The sequence below is a fragment of the Leucoraja erinacea genome, chromosome 25, assembly GCF_028641065.1.
Source record: "Leucoraja erinacea ecotype New England chromosome 25, Leri_hhj_1, whole genome shotgun sequence".
NCBI classification, from domain to species: domain Eukaryota; kingdom Metazoa; phylum Chordata; class Chondrichthyes; order Rajiformes; family Rajidae; genus Leucoraja; species Leucoraja erinaceus.
In genome coordinates, this window is record NC_073401.1 from 19,126,024 (window position 1) to 19,143,470 (window position 17,447).

Consider the following 17,447-nt stretch of genomic DNA (forward strand, 5'->3'; position numbering starts at 1 on the left):
AAACGTTTGGAGGTTTCTGAGCCAGGTGCAGGCAAGTGAGTAGGCAATTTGGTAGGCATGGGTAAGTTGGGCTGAAGGGCCTGTTTCCAAAGTCAAGTCAAGTTTATTCATCACATACACATACTAGATGTGCAGTGAAATGAAAAGTGGCAATGCTCGCGGACTTTGTGCATAAAAAACAAACAAACAACCAAACAAACTACAAACAGAACTACAAACAGATATGGACTTTAATGGTTCAATATCAAAGTTGGTTGGAAATTGGGAAAGCATCAATAATTATGTCACTGGTAGAAGAGGATGGAAAAACAACAGAGATGAAGACACAAGGAGAACATGGATAGGTGACATTTCGGGTCAGGAACCTTCTTCAGGCTGATCGTCATGGCTGGGAGAGAAAGTTGGAAGAGAGAAGCACAAGAGATGCGTAAAAACAGGTGAGGCGGGGGGGGGGGGTTGATTAGCAGATGGTTGGAGAAAGAATAAAGATGAAAAGATTGAGATAAGGATAGAAGAGGCGTAAGGTAAAGTCAAATGAAGGAATATTGGTGAAAGGGGATATACGGAACTTGGTGTAAATCCAGGTGTGGCACTGGGATTAGAGGGGGGAAAGGCAGGGGGTGTTTGTAGGTCAGTTAACAATATTGAAGAAATCAACATTCATACCGCTGGGTTGTAAGCCCCCCAAGCAGAATATGAGGTGCTGTTTCTCCTGTTTATGTGTGGCCTCACTCTGACAATGGTAAGAAACCAGGAGGGCTTGGCAGACCGAGCCCTCACCCTGACTCTACTACAGAAGTGAGTTAGTGTGACACTAAACGCAAATTGAAGGAACATCAAGCATCTCATATTTTACTTGGGTAGCTTACAACCCAGTGGTATGAATATTGATTTCTCCAACTTCAAGTAACCTCTGTATTCCCTCTCTCTCCATCCCTCCCCCACCCAAGTCGCACCAGCTTCTCATTCTCACGCAACAAACATCTAACAATAGCATGTTTCCTTTATCATCGTTACTTTTTTGTAAATCTTTAATTCATTGTTCTACATCTCTCTACATTATCGTCTGTATGGTATATGGCACAAGCAGCCAGAGGGGGTAATTGAGGCTGGGACTATCCCAACGCTTAAGAAACAGTTAGACAGGTACATGGATAGGACCAGTTTGGAGGGATATGAACCAAACGCAGGCATGTGGGACTCGTGTAGCTGGGACGTGTTGGCCGGTGTGGGCAAGTTGGGCCGAAGGATCTGTTTCCACACGGTATCACTCCATGACTCTCGTTTCCCTTTCCCGTGACTTTCAGTCTGAAGAAGGGTCGCCCATTCCTTCCCTCAAGAGATGCTACCTGTCCCGCTGAAGGATAGACTTGCTTCCACTGGGAGTGCTGGCCCGGCTTGCTGCGCATTTACTCGGTCAATTACGATGCTGGGGGGGGAAGGGAAGTCCCGGCGGCCAATGGCAGCACTCGCCGGCTGCGGACCAACGGTGTGACGGCGTTGCTGGCGAGGTCTCGCGAGAGCGGCGGAGCGCGGGAACCGAATCGAGTGGCGATGGTTCTGCGGTACAGCGGGAACCGGCGGCGGTGGCCGGAGCGGTCGGAGCAGGGCTCGGGCTTTGCAGGGCTCAGGCTCGGGCTTTGGCTCAGGCTCGGGCTTTGGCTCAGGCTCTGGTTTTGGCTCGGGCTCTGGTTTTGGTTCCGGCTCCGGCTTTGCCTCTGGCTCGTCAGCGCATCACAGGTGTGGGGGCAGGGGGAGAATGGAGCGGACGGCAGGGGGAGAATGGAGCGGACGGCTCGGGCCCGTTGGGTGGAACAGGCAGGGGCGCCGACAGTCAATGCTGCGCCGAAGTCCTATTTTGGGGCCAGTGTTGGCGAGAGGATGGAGATCTGTGGTTGCCCGGCGCCGGTCAAACGGTTATCACAGCTGGACCAGCGAGGACGTGGGGTGGGGAGGGGGTTTGGCTCCTCCACCCTGCACCGGGACCCTCCTCCCACGTCCTCGCCACAGATCCAGCGCCCCAAAGTATCACATCTCACCCCCGCCAATGATCGCCCTGTGCTGGGTCCACTGTTGTTTGTCACCTATTTGGCTCAGAACGTAGTTGTTAGTTGGTTAGTAAGTTTGCGGATGACACCCAGGACTAACACAGTAAATGTACAGGAAGGAACCGGGGGGGTGGGTTGGCCGGCGGCCGCTGAGTGTAGCGGGTAACTGCAGATGCTGGTTTAAACCGAAGATTGACACAAAAAGTTGGACCAACTCCGCGGGACCCTATTTTTGGTCCACATTCCTTCACCCATTCCTTCTCTCCAGAGATGCTGCCTGGCCCACTGAGTTACTCCAGTTTTTTGTGTCTTAACACAGCAAATGGCAGGGACCTGGAGAGTGGTGTGGAACAGAGACCTAGGGGTACAAAGTACATGTCCCCTGAAAGTGGTGCAGATAGGTAGGGCGGTGAAAAGAGCATTTGTCATGTCTGTCTTCATCTGTCAGAATAAAGTATAAGAGTTAGGATGTCATGTTGGTGAGACCACACTTGCAGTAGTGTGCGCAGTCACCCAACTATAGGAAGAGTGGCATTAAGCTGGAAAGGGAGCAGGAAAGATGTTTGTAGTTGATCCTTTAACGGGAGAGTATGATTTATAAGGAGGGACTGCGTGCACCAGAGTTTTCTTTAATCCTGGAGCACAGGAGGTTGACAGGTGACCTAATAGTATATCAAATCAAGAAGGTGACTTGTCAAGGTATTTTTCCCAGGTTAGGGGAGTCCAAAACTAGAGGGCATAGAGTTAAGCTGAGAGAAAATATTTAAAGGGGGTGGGGTTTCAAACAGAGGGTGGTGGGAATGTGGAATGAGCTGCCAGGGAAAATGTTGGAACCGGTCGGTCCATTTATAAAGCTTAAAAAACATTTGGACAAGTACATGTTTAGGGAAGGTTTTGAGGGACATGGGCAAAAAGATCTAGCAACTTGGTCAGCATGGGCAAGTTGGGCCGAACAGCCTGTTTCCATGCCACATAGCTCTATTCTATATTCAGATCCAGTTCCCATTCGTAAGCTTTTGCTTAATGCTTCCACTATCTTCTTGAGTAATGCATTTCAGCCCACAACAATCTTGTGCTACTAGTTTCTTTTTTTGTCAAATTATAATGCTGAACACCTATATTAGATCTCCCTTTAACAGTCTTTTGTTGCGAGAAGAAAAATCTCAAATTCCCTCCCGATCATTGAAGGACCTTGTCCCTGGTATCGTGCAAGAGAATCACTACTCTTTTTTTTTCCAGTGCCTACACACGTTTCCCAAGGTGTAATGCCCTGATTTAGAAAAAAATAGTCACCACCCCAGGCTGACCACTAATTTATGAAGGTTTGCCACTATTGTTTGTATATTGCTAGTTACATTGGTTTCATTAATTTCTTTTGGGATGTTCAAAATTTGTGAATATTACTTTGTAGATTTCAGTATCAATTTGGTTATCACTGTAGCAGGGACTCTGCAGGTTGGGAGAGTGTGCAAAGAAGTAGATGGAATACAGCATAGCAAAGTGTGGAGTCATGCATTTTTGGAAGTTGGAATAAGGGTGCAGACTACTTTCCAAATGGGGAGAGAATTCAGAATCGGAGGTGCCAAGGGACTTGGGAGTGCTGGTGCAGGATTCCCAAAAAGTTAATTTGCAAGTCGAATCGGTAGTAAGGAAGGCAAATGCAATGCTGGCATTTATTTCGAGAGAATTAGAATATAAAAACAGGGATGTAATGCTGAGGCGTTATAAGACACAGCTCAAACCGTATTTGCAGTATTGTGAGCAGTTTTGGGGCCCATATCTGAGGAAGGATGTGCTGTCATTGGAGAGGGTTTCGAGGAGGTTTACGAGAATGATACCAGGAATGATTGGGGTAACATATGATGAGAGATTGACATCACTAGGCTTGTACTTGCTGAAATTTAGAAGGGTGAGGGGGGACCTTGTTGAAACTTACCGAATAGTGAAAGGCCTGGAGAGAGTGAATGTGGGGAGGATGTTTCCATTCGTGGGAGAGTCTAGGACCACAGGTCGTAGCGTCAGCATAAAAGAACGTACCTTTAGAAAGGAAATGAGGAGGAATTTCTTTAGTCAGAGGGTGGTGAATCCGTGGAATGTCTGGAGGCCAAGTCAATGGAAATTTTTAAGGTGGAGATTGGCAGATTCTTGAGTAATAAGAGTGTCAGGTTATGGGAGATGGCAGGGTTGAGAGGGAAGGATAGATCAGCCCTGATCGAATGGCAAAGTAGATTTGATGGGCCAAATGGCCTAATTTTGCACCTATAACCCTCTCCCACAAAAAAAAATCCACCTTTGTCTGTCCTGACCGCATGAGCTGAGATTCTGTCTTCAACAATCTCCCATTCCAGCTTCCCTTTTTATTTCCCATTTTCTGTTTAAAAATGAGATTTGTGCCTTCCCTACTAATATCTACATAAAGTGCTGAAATATATTTAGGTTAGCACCTCCTCTGGGCAGAGGAACCTAATTAATGTTTTGGTTTCATGAGCTTGCATCTGTTGCTGATATAATGTAGTGTTAACACTTCTTACTTAAAAACTCATTCATTGTCAGCTGTACCGCAAGACATTGACATGTATTATTAGCATTCCCTGCCAATGACAATTTTATTTAGAGTGATATTTTAAAAATGTCTCTTGCTTTTATCTGTATGTCTTTCATGGTTTAGTGTCCCAAACTGCTTTACAACCAATGAAGAACATTTGAAATGGTACCACTGTTAAAATGCAGGATCCAAGTCAGACCTATAAATCATATCTTGAAACCAAAATTACAACAACGTGTAATTAATGCTATCCTACACACACTAGGGACAATTTTACACTTGTATCAATTCAATTAACCAACAAACCTGTAGGTCTTTGGAGTGTGGGAGGAAACCGAAGATCTCGGAGAAAACGCATGCGATCACGGGAAGAACGTACAAACTCCGTACCGCCAGCACCCGTAGTCGGGATCAAACCCGGGTATCTGGCACTGAAAGCGCTGTTAGGCAGCAACTCTACTGCTGCGCCACTGTGCCAACCTGGATTACATAGTAATCCAACTATGTACTTGTGCTGGCCAATGAGTTGCTGTTAACCATGCTTCTTTGTGCTTCTGTTTCCCAGTGACGATGGCTCTGCCCTTTCTGCACTCAAGCGCCTGGAGCGCAGTCAGTGGACAGATGAGATGGATGCACGGTTTGGATTTGAACGTCTCAAAGATCCAGGAGAGAAAACGGGCTGGCTGATCAACATGCACCCAGTTAGTTGCCTTTTTGAATTCAGTTATTTCTGCTAGCAATTAATGCCAGCTCATAACCTTGGGCCAATGGACAGTAGACATGCAGATGGTACGGCCAGTATTGTTTCTTTAGATTTAATAACAGATTAATATTAGTGATCATATAGCGGACAAAATAAGATTTGTGGATTATAATGAAGCAAGTACAGGATCACCACTGATTTTCTGCCTACTGATCGTCCGACATCTCCTTTAATCCAGACAAAATTATGAGAGCGCAGATGAAATCTCCCTCAGGAGTTCCCCAAAAATGTGGCGACTAAGCTGGGTGAATTGGCTGATATCGACCTAATTGGGACTTCCACAGCTGGACATTTGATCGGCGGGATGAATTTGCCCCATGCTGTCAAGGCTCTGGAGCCCGGCCGATTTGTTCCCCTAGCTGACTTTCAAGGCTGACTGACAAGGCTGACAGCATTGCAAGCCAGCCCCCCCCCCCCCCCCCCCCCCCGCCAGCAGCCTAGGTGGACCTTTCAAGTACCGTAGACTCCTCTCGGAGGGTATAGGGTGACGGGCACACCCTGCTGACAAAGCGCCGCCTGTCCTGGGGGCAGCCGCCGATTCGACCTTCATCGGGACTTCAGTGGGCAACTTGTTAACCGCCTGCCCATGCAAGAAATGCAAGTTTTGTTGTAAATGTAATTTACATTTAATATTTGTTTAATTTACATTTCTATCAGTCCATGTGCTTTAGAGACATGGGAGGAGTGTAATTAGTGGATCAGAGGTTTATTGTTGAATCATTATTATGTGACCTCTATTCCTCCAGTAAAACAGATAATCTGGCAAGCCTCTGGAACCAAGTTGCCGGAATATCTGTGGTGGACGTTTATGTCAAAAACATAGAATCATCGAAATTAGGTGCATCATGGCTGATCATCCAACTCAGTATCCCGTACCTGCCTTCTCTCCATACCCCCTGATCCCCTTAGCCACAAGGGCCACAACTAACTCCCTCTTAAATATAGCCAATGAACTGACCTCCACTACCCTCTGTGGCAGAGAGTTCCAGAGATTCACCACTCTCTGTGTGAAAAAGGTTCTTCTCATCTCGGTTTTAAAAGATTTCCCCCTCATCCTTAAGCTGTGACCCCTTGTCCTGGACTTCCCTAACATCGGGAACAATCTTCCTGCATCTAGCCTGTCCAACCCCTTAAGAATTTTGTAAGTTTCTTTAAGATCCCCTCTCAATCTCCTAAATTCTAGAGAGTATAAACCAAGTCTATCCAGTCTTTCTTCATAAGACAGTCCTGACATCCCAGGAATCAGTCTGGTGAACCGTCTCTGCACTCCCTCTAGGGCAATAATGTCCTTCCTCAGATTTGGAGACCAAAACTGTACGCAATACTCCAGGTGTGGTCTCACCAAGACCCTGTACAACTGCAGTAGAACCTCCCTGCTCCTATACTCAAATCCTTTTGCAATGAAAGCTAACATACCATTCGCTTTCTTTACTGCCTGCTGCACCTGCATGCCTACCTTCAATGACTGGTGTACCATGACACCCAGGTCTTGCTGCATCTCCCCCTTTCCCAATCGGCCACCATTTAGATAATAGTCTGCTTTCCCGTTTTTGCCACCAAAATGGATGACCTCACATTTATCCACATTATACTGCATCTGCCAAACATTTACCCCACTCACCCAGCCTATCCAAGTCACCTTGCAGTCTCCTAGCATCCTCCTCACAGCTAACACTGCCCCCCAGCTTAGTGTCATCCGCAAACTTGGAGATATTGCCTTCAATTCCCTCATCCAGATCATTAATATATATTGTAAATAGCTGGGGTCCCAGCACTGAGCCTTGCGGTACCCCACTAGTCACTGCCTGCCATTGTGAAAAGGACCCGTTTACTCCTACTCTTTGCTTCCTGTTTGCCAGCCAGTTCTCTATCCACATCAATACTGAACCCCCAATGCCTTGTGCTTTAAGTTTGTATACTAATCTCTTATGTGGGATCTTGTCGAAAGCCTTCTGGAAGTCCAGATACACCACATCCACTGGTTCTCCCCTATCCACGCTACTAGTTACATCCTCGAAAAATTCTATAAGATTCGTCGGACATGATTTACCTTTCGTAAATCCATGCTGATTTTGTCCAATGATTTCACCACTTTCCAAATGTGCTGCTATCCCATCTTTAATAACTGACTCTAGCAGTTTCCCCACTACCGGTGTTAGACTAACTGGTCTGTAATTCCCCATTTTCTCTCTCCCTCCCTTCTTAAAAAGTGGGGTTACGTTTGCTACCCGCCAATCTTCAGGAACTACTCCAGAATCTAAAGAGTTTTGAAAGATTATTACTAATGTATCCACTATTTCTGGAGCTACTTCCTTAAGTACTCTGGGATGCAGCCTATCTGGCCCTGGGGATTTATCGGCCTTTAATCCATTCAATTTACCCCACACCACTTCCCGGCTAACCTGGATTTCACTCAATTCCTCCAACTCCTTTGACCCGCGGTCCCCTGCTATTTCCGGCAAATTATTTATGTCTTCCTTAGTGAAGACGGAACCAAAGTAGTTATTCAATTGGTCCGCCATATCCTTGTTCCCCATGATCAACTCACCTGTTTCTGACTGCAAGGGACCTACATTTGTTTTAACTAATCTCTTTCTTTTCACATATCTATAAAAACTTTTGCAGTCAGTTTTTATGTTCCCTGCCAGTTTTCTTTCATAATCTATTTTCCCTTTCCTAATTAAGCCCTTTGTCCTCCTCTGCTGGTCTTTGAATTTCTCCCAGTCCTCCGGTATGCTGCTTTTTCTGGCTAATCTTTACGCATCATCCTTCGCTTTGATACTATCCCTGATTTCCCTTGTTATCCATGGATGTACTACCTTCCCGGATTTATTCTTTTGCCAAACTGGTATGAACAATTTTTGTAGTTCATCCATGCAGCCTTTAAATGTCTTCCATTGCATATCCACCGTCAACCCTTTTAGAATTAATTGCCAGTCAATCTTGGCCAATTCACGTCTCATACCCTCAAAGTTACCTTTCTTTAAGTTCAGAACCATTGTTTCTGAATTAACAATGTCACTCTCCATCCTAATGAAGAACTCAACCATATCATGGTCACTCTTGCCCAAGGGGGCAAGTACAACAAGATTGCTAACTAACCCTTCCTCATTACTCAATACCCAGTCTAAAATAGCCTGCTCTCTCGTTGGTTCCTCTACATGTTGATTTAGATAACTATCCCACATACATTCCAAGAAATCCTCTTCCTCAGCACCCCTGCCAATTTGATTCACCCAATCTATATGTAGATTGAAGTCACCCATTATAACTGTTTTGCCTTTGTCGCACGCATTTCTAATTTCCTGTTTGATACCATCTCCAACTTCACTACTACTGTTAGGTGGCCTGTACACAACACCCACCAGCGTTTTCTGCCCCTTAGTGTTTCACAGCTCTACCCATACCGATTCCACATCCTCCAAACTAATGTCCTTCCTTTCCATTGCATTAATCCCCTCTCTAATCAGTAACGCTACCCCACCTCCTTTTCCTTTCTGTCTATCCCTCCTGAATATTGAATATCCCTGGATGTTCAGCTCCCAGCCTTGGTCACCCTGGAGCCATGTCTCCGTGATCCCAACTATATCATAGTCATTAATAGCTATCTGCACATTCAACTCATCCACCTTATTACGAATGCTCCTTGCATTGAGACACAAAGCCTTCAGGCTTGTTTTTACAACACTCTTACCCCTTATACAATTATGTTGAAAAGTGGCCCTTTTTGATTTTTGCCCTGGTTTTGTCTGCCTGCCACTTTTACTTTTCACCTTGCTACCTATTTCTTCTACCCTCATTTTACACCCCTCAGTCTCTACGCTCACACATTTAAGAAACCCTTTCCCTTTAACTCCATCCTCCACTATCCCATTCAACACCCCACCCCCCTTATTCAGTTTAAAGCCACCCGTGTAGCAGTGGCAAACCTGCCTGCCAGAATGCTGGTCCCACACCTGTTAAGATGCAATCCGTCCCTTTTGTACAATTCCCCCTTACCCCAAAACAGATCCCAGTGATCTAAGAATCTAAATCCCTGCCCCGTGCACCAGTTCCTCAGCCACACGTTCAGGTCCCGTATCTCCCTGTTCCTGCTCTCGCCAGCACGGGGAACTGGAAGCAAACCGGAGATAACAACCCTGGAGGTCCTGCTTTTCAACATTTTTCCGAGCTCTCTAAAGTCACGCTGCAGAATATTCATCCCCTTTTTTCCGACATCGTTTGTGCCGACATGCACTACCACTTCCGGATGTTCACCTTCGCCCTTGAGGATTTTCTGCACTCTGTCCGTGACATCCTGGATCCTGGCACCGGGAAGGCAGCACACCATCCTCGCATCCCGTCTGTTGCCGCAGAAACCCCTGTCCGTACCTCTCACGATGGAGTCTCCCACTACAATGGCCTTGCCTGCCTTAGGCCTTTTTGGTTTTGGCTCAACAGCCCTATTCGCATCGCAAGCCAGTCCGCCGCTCACGTCTTCTGTCCCAACAGCTTCTAAGCGGATGAACCTGTTTACAAGAGGTACACCACCGGGGGACGTTGGCATTCCATGCTTTCCTCCCTTTCTCACTGTCTCCCACCTTCTCTCTTCCAGTACCTTAGGTGTAACAATCGTACTGTAGGACTTGTCGAGGAACGACTCCGTTTCTCGTACGAACCGGAGGTCGTCCACTTGCTTCTCCAGTTCCCCAACACGGCCCTTCAGGAGCTCTACCTGGATGCACTTTTCGCATTTGTAGCAGCCAGAGGCACCAGCGGTGTCCTTGACCTCCCACATACTGCAAGCATCGCACTGAATCAGCTTGCCTGACATCTCCTTCTTTTGTCTCTACCTCTCAAGCGTATTGCGTGGTCTCCTCTCCTCGAAGACTCTAGAGCCAAAGACTCACACGGCCGCTCACTCACTGCCGCTCGCTAAGAGCTGTCCTGCTTAAATTGACTGATAAATTGCCTGATTTACCAATTTACAAAGCAAATTCCTCAGTTTTCAACTGTTTTCACCCCTCTGACTCACTTTTCTCCTCCCACTTGGGCTAGAGCCAATCAGTCGTATCTCTTGCTAATCTGCTGCTGCTGCTGTTCCTCCCAAATCTACAGCAGTTCTCAAACAAAATCAAAATCTTTTTGTTTACCAAACTAAGTGTGTACATTTTGGTTTGCAGGCTGAAATCCTGGATGAAGACAAAAGAATGATCAGTGTAGTGGATTATTATTTTGTTGAGGAGGATGGAAACAGGTTTAAGGTTCGTAACAAAATATAGAACGTACTTGCTTTTCCACTGCTTACTTGTAGGCCATAAGGCATTTCTAACTGTACCTGGTGATTTATTGAATATTTATGACACACAAGGTGATCATTTCATCTGACTATTGCTTTCTATTGTAAGAAATAGTGCTATCTTGCCTCATCACGTCCCATCAGCAGATCCATAACCTCCACGTAATCCCTTTACAAATGCACATCTGACTATTTTTCAAATAAGGTCATAAGGAATAGGAGTAGAATTAGGCCATTCGGCCCATCAAGTCTACTCCGACATTCAATCATGGGTGATCTATCTCTCCCTCCTAACCCCATTCTCCTTCCTTCTCCCCAAAACCTCTGACAACTGTACTAATCAAGAATCTATCTAACTCTGCCTTAGAAATATCCACTAGCTTGGCCTCCACATCCTTCTATGGCAAAGAATTCCACAGATTCACCACCCTCTGACGAAAGAAATTTCTCCTCAGCTCCTTCCTAAAAGAATGTCTAATTCTGAGGCTATGAGTTCTAGTCCTAGGCTCTCCCACTAATGGAAACATCCTCTCCACATCCACTCTATCCAAGCATTTCACTATTCTGTATGTTTCAATGAAGCCCCCCCCCCCCCCCCCTCATTCTGCTAAACTCCAGTGAGTACAGGCCCAGTACCGACAAACTCTTGTCACAGGTTAACCCACTCGTTCCTGGAACCATTTTCGTAAACTTGTAAATAAGATGAGGATTTGTGTTGCAATTGCCAACTGCAGCAGTGAATTCCAAACCCTATCATGCTTTGGATATTTTTCCTAATTTATCTTCCATCCCTGCAATCTTTCCGGTGTAATTGCACCCTTGATAGACTGTAGTGGTCACCCTCATGCCCTTCAATAGCGCGATCCATTTATTTGTCTATTTGTTTATTTATTTTAAATTTTAAAAAAAAAGGTTTTTTAAGATTTGTGTCAGGCTTTCATTTTCTCTGTGTATTAGCTGAATTATTGTTTCAATTATTTTATATCTGATAATGAATTTGGTCCACTGTTTAGTATCTGTTGTACCATATAATTCAAAATTTCTAACCATAAGTAATTAAGATAACATTTTGCTTAGAAGGAGAAATAAGTCCTGTCATCCTCTTAAATACATTATACCATTCAGTAAATTTGTGACTGATCTCTTTAGTTCCATTACTAATTAAACATTTTGTATTATTTGCAATTTATATCTAGTTATAATTTGTGGAATTCTTAATAGGAACTAATTGCTTTTGTAAGTTTGCGCTTTTGCAGGTTGTGGATTTGGGATTCTGCCTACAGCTGTTACTGTAGCACGGAAGTTTTATCAATTGCTAATATCATAAAATCTCGTTCATCGTAAAATATTAATTTCCGTTTTTGTTGTAAAAAAAAAAAAACACCTGGCGTGAATCTGAAATAAATACTAGAAATACTCAGCAGATCAGGCAACATCAATGGAGAGATACAAAGTTAACGTTTTGATTCAATGACTTGTTAACTTTGTCTTCCTACCCGTGGATGCTTCCTGACCTGCCAAGTATTTCCAGTGCTTTCCATTTTACCCGTTTCAGATGTGACATTCAGAACAAAGTTTCGTGTTTTGCAATCTCTATCCTGGTTGGTGTTCCTCGTAGTCTGTTCCACGTCTTTACTACCTACTTATGTTATTGGGGCTTGAATTTTTTGTGTTTACTGATAGACTTAAATGTACAGAAATATCAGTGGATTTCTCGAGTAAGCTACAATGACTGACTTTCTGGGAATTTTATGCACCAGTGATTTTTTTCTATATTTCAGAACAGCATTGACATTAAAATATTTTGCAAAGCTCTGTTTAGAAAAGACTCTCTTACATCATGCTAGTTATCAGTTTATTGTCTCTTTCTTTTTTTTCAGGTTGCTCTGCCTTTCCAACCTTACTTCTATGTTGCCACAAAAAAGGTTTGTAGAAAAAGACTAACAGTGAAAATAGTCCCAATCTGTCTCACACAAAGTTTATTTGAACTTGTTCTATCCACATATTTGGGTTACTGTTAAATATGCATATTCTGTCTTCTATTGGCAGAATACAAGTTTAGTTTAGAGATACAGTGCGGAAACAGGCCCTTCAGCCCACCAGTTTCATGCCGACCAGCGATCCCGCACACCAACATTATCCAACATACTGTAGGGCCAATTAACCTAGAAATCAGAGCACCCGGCGTAAGCCCACAAAGTCACAGCGAGAACGTACAAACCATACATACAGCACCCGTAGTCAGGATCGAACCTGGGTCCCTGTATCTGTAAGGCAACAACTCTACGGCCGTGCCACTGAGCCGCCCTGGTGCCCATGTTGAGAATAAATTGCTTTGGACAAACTGTTTACAAAATATTTGCCGTTCAAATCATTATTATTTAAGAACAATTATTACCTTAATTGTGAGATATGTAATTGTTTTAAAAGGTTATTCAAAATAAATAAAAAGCTGAGCAAGTTACAATAGAAATAACATTGGAACTTTTTTAAAATAAAACAGGGGTGTGAGCGAGAAGTTTCGTCATTCTTGTCCAAGAAATTTCAAGGCAAATTAAGTAAGATAACAACCATTCCGAAAGAAGACTTGGATTTGGTAAGATTACTGCCTTTCTCTGTTGTTTTTTCCACCATCACCAAAAAAATATGTTTGGATGGTGTAACATTATCATTAAATATATTTATTCTGCAGCCTAACCACCTCGTTGGCTTGAAAAGACTCTACATTAAGCTTGCCTTTAACACGGTTGATGATCTGCTAAAGGTTCGGAAGGAAATTTCTCCATCCGTGAGGAAAAACAAAGAGAGGGAGAAATCCAATGATGCCTATACAGTTATGTTGTCCAGGTATTTCCGTAATGAATGGTCTTTGTTTATTTGTGTCATTATGCTGCTGTTGTTGGCTTCCCATGTTCTGCAACTTTCATATTGTTTAGAAAGCTTGTGAACAATAATACTTGTGATATTTGCAAGTTTATAATGGAGTCAGGATTGACAGGATAACTTTCAACATGTTAATTGTTCTTGTTTACAGGTATTGTTTAATTTAGTTTATTATTTGTTTGCGTGCTATCCAGCCAAGGAAAAACTATACATGGTTACACTCAAGACGTCCACAGAGCACAGATAAAGGGCACAACATTCAGGGCAAGATAAAGTCCGATTTAAAGATAGTTCGTACATCTCCAATGAAGTAGATGGGAAGTTAGGACTGAACTCTAGCTCACGAGAGGCCAGTTTGGTTGCCTGATAGCAGCTGGGAAAAATTCCCTTAAGATTTGTAGTATGTATTTTCAAACTTTTTCTTGTTTTTCCTCTGAAAGAGACCTGCCCAGTTGAAACCCCTCATATCCCAATTACTAAGAGGACAAAGAATCGAGATAAATGTTGCCCACCAAGATCAGAAATTACTGGTGTCTCATCTTAGCTCACATATCAGGGATACATTTTCTGGTTTATGTACAATTCATTAGTACATTGTTGAAAATAAGTCTGTTTTTGTCAATTTTAGTCACACTATATAGGAGTGTATGGCGTTTCTTCATATGTTTAAAGATATTTGTTTTCATTGTAGTGCCTTGGCCGGAGGTAATGTGACAGAAGTGGAAGAAACGTCAAAAAAAATCTCTGATCAAATGGAAAACATTATTGACATTCGCGAATACGATGTACCTTATCATGTCCGAGTATCCATTGATCTGAAGATTCAAGTGGTAAGCACACCGATTGTATGTAGATCGTTGTTATGCATTGGACCAATGATGTCAAGTCTTTCTTTGTGATAATGGAAAGCTGTTAATTAAATCTGAAACCTAACCTGGTTCATAATTGCTCCCAATTCTATTGCATTCAATCCATTGCTGGTGTATTTCTGGATCTTGTGCCTTTTCCAATCAAGGGGTTAGCTGGTTAGGTATCCACTATTCAGACCCTCCAGTTTGATCGCTGATTGGAGAGGAGCTGTGTGAAAGAATATCTATGGCTGAAGTTCCATTGCAATATTAATGGAACTTGAGTATACGTGGCTTGACTGTACATTTAAGGTTAAGGCTGCAGTAGTCTTTTAATCTTCAGACAGATTATTTGGAATAGTTACACATATTTTGCTGGTGACTTCTCTGAAATTGTAGCCGTGGCTATTAAAAGTGGCTGTGCTTACCAAGAGATGAAAAGTTATCATTGTATTCAAAGGTAGACAAAAATGCTGGAGAAACTCAGCGGGTGAGGTGCAGCACCTCACCCGCTCAGTTTCTCCAGCATTTTTGTCTACCTTCAATTTTTCTAGCATCTGCAGTTCTTTCTTAAACATCATTGTATTCAAGTTGTTCTGTAATATGGTTCATTTTCTGCAGTTTTAGTCTCATTGCATTTAACAAAACCTATTAATTTTTATTTTCTGAATATTAAGGTGATCTGGTACTTTTTTGCAACAGAAGACAGCCATGAATTTTCATTTTTCTTTCTTTCTAGGCACATTGGTACAACATTCGAATCCGTGGTGGCATTTATCCTCCTGAAATTGTGCGTAGGGATGACTTAGTTGAACGACCAGTAAGTAATGGATAACTACATGGTTTAACCCGATTTTACAGTTATTTCTACCATCAATTAGCCATGTTATTTATTTTTAATAAACCACCAACAGGTTTTTGGAACAAGTTTTTCTTCTCACTGAATGATACAGATTAACTGTAAATGTGTGGTTATCCCCAGACCAAGAATTACCAGTAAAGCCTCAGTGATAGTCTGAATGGAACAAGATTCAGCATTATTTTGGAGTAAAGTACATTTCTAATTTGCAACAATGTTGTTTCATGTTAGAGATTTGTTTTGTAAAATTAGTCAATTGTAAATTAAAGAATCCAAAGTTTTATATTTTTATTTGTCCTTTAGTTTGGATAATTTGTTCATTATATGGATGGGTTTTTTTTTAAATTACAATTTTTTTTTTCCCCCAGGATCCTGTTGTTTTGGCTTTTGATATTGAAACCACAAAACTACCATTAAAATTTCCAGATGCTGAAAATGATCAGATCATGATGATTTCCTACATGATTGATGGACAGGTTTGTTTCTATATTTGTAACGAAAAGTGATAACTGACAATATTAACATTTAGAATAAGAAGATTATTTTATAGAATCTTTAGAAAACATTGTTGCATTTTCCTTAAATTTGATATCATCTCTGCAACGTGCCTTGGAGAATATACTGAATAATAATGAAATGAGGAAAAGACAGATTAATCTCTTTCCAACAGTCAGAACCATAGTGAATATTCCATTATGGTTGCAGTCCAGTTAAGGTTTGGAAAGATGGAAATCATTCTCTTTGACCCCCCCCATCTTGAACAATTCCCATCCTCCACTTAATCAATCTTCTGATATAATCTATTCGACACCAAGACCCACTCAGCCACCAGCTCTGTTACTTTTTTGTTTACCTCCCAGTAATATAATGCTTTAATATTCCTTTATCGTCACTCCAATAGTGCAAATCTTTTATTGTGGACGGCTTTAGATGCAATTCTCTTTTCTTTCTCAACTTTGATCTCCGACTCATTCCTCTAAAGTTGTCAGCTGTAGCTTGAGTTGGTTTGGCTCAGTTCCCCACTTTCCTCCCTATATTAATGCTCTCACCATTTTCTTTGTAAAAAAGCTTACCTCTGTGCATGTGATAATAATAAACCTAATCCCATTCTTATGCTCATAACATGTCGTAGAATATTTCTCATATTGAAGTTGTTTATATATCAGAAAATGCATGTTGTTGGAATCTTATTAGCTGCATCATATTAATGTGCAATTTCAATTTACCTAAGTATGTAAATGTTTGTTCTCTATTTTCAGGGCTATTTGATTACAAACAGAGAAATTGTATCTGAAGATATTGAGGATTTTGAGTTCACACCAAAACCAGAATATGAGGGTCCCTTTTGTGTGTTTAATGAGCCAGATGAAGTGAGTGAAATTTGTTTATCCGATGATTGATTAATCTGCTATTTTTAAGATTTATGTTGAACGATTTGGTGCTTTTCGCAAGTTGAGCTGTACTATGTGATACCATTTGAGAATGGCCTCTCATTCAAAGGTACATTTTCTGTTTGCTACACTTTGCTAAAGTCTCAATAAAAAGACTTGTTTTTGTAAATGTTGTCACTGATCTTTTAACTTCTATTTTGGTTTAGGCAAGCCTAATTCGGAGATGGTTTGATCACGTCCAAGAGAGTAAACCTAACATATTTGTGACATATAATGGTGACTCTTTTGATTGGTGAGTGATTTGTTTATTAATCATAATGCAGTCACTGTAATGCAACTTTAGATTTTGGAACAATTGATTTTTTTCACGTATGCCTAGTGATTTAATATGTCTGGCCTTTTGCAACTCTGCATTAGGGTTAGCCTTATTTTGTCTTCTTAGATATTGACGCACTTGCATCTAGACATTGATGGTTCAAAGAAGATTGTGAAATAACATAGCAATCACGATTTTAATGATTTGAGAAGCAAATTGCCTTGTTAACGCAAAATGCATTGATCTCTTTTGCACCAGGATAGAAAAAGAGGTGTCAGAATTGTAATTTTGTCTGTTTTCCAGGCCTTTTGTTGAGACACGAGCAGCGGTGCATGGATTGAACATGTACCAAGAGATTGGCTTTCAGAAGGATAGTCAGGGTGAATTCAAAGCCAGCCAAAGCATTCACATGGACTGCTACAGGTACGTGATTTGGGATCTTTAACGGTAAATAAAGAACAATTAAAGTTGTTTCGTAAGACTGAATGAATTTCCCTTTATTGACAGTCAGTATAA

General features: G+C 42.3%; 1 protein-coding gene across 1 annotated transcript in view; it reads left to right on the top strand.

Annotated features, from left to right (window-relative positions):
* Positions 1 to 1,539: 1,539 nt before the first annotated feature.
* pole (polymerase (DNA directed), epsilon) overlaps positions 1,540 to 17,447 on the top strand; it is a 94,697-nt gene continuing 78,789 nt past the window's right edge. Inside the window, 13 exon segments of the mRNA XM_055655901.1 lie at positions 1,540 to 1,619; positions 1,621 to 1,740; positions 5,159 to 5,294; positions 10,519 to 10,599; positions 12,515 to 12,559; positions 13,138 to 13,230; positions 13,327 to 13,481; positions 14,209 to 14,347; positions 15,105 to 15,185; positions 15,593 to 15,700; positions 16,484 to 16,594; positions 16,822 to 16,907; positions 17,235 to 17,354. Coding sequence (XP_055511876.1) covers positions 1,555 to 1,619; positions 1,621 to 1,740; positions 5,159 to 5,294; positions 10,519 to 10,599; positions 12,515 to 12,559; positions 13,138 to 13,230; positions 13,327 to 13,481; positions 14,209 to 14,347; positions 15,105 to 15,185; positions 15,593 to 15,700; positions 16,484 to 16,594; positions 16,822 to 16,907; positions 17,235 to 17,354 — 1,340 coding nt within the window. The 5' untranslated portion in view covers positions 1,540 to 1,554.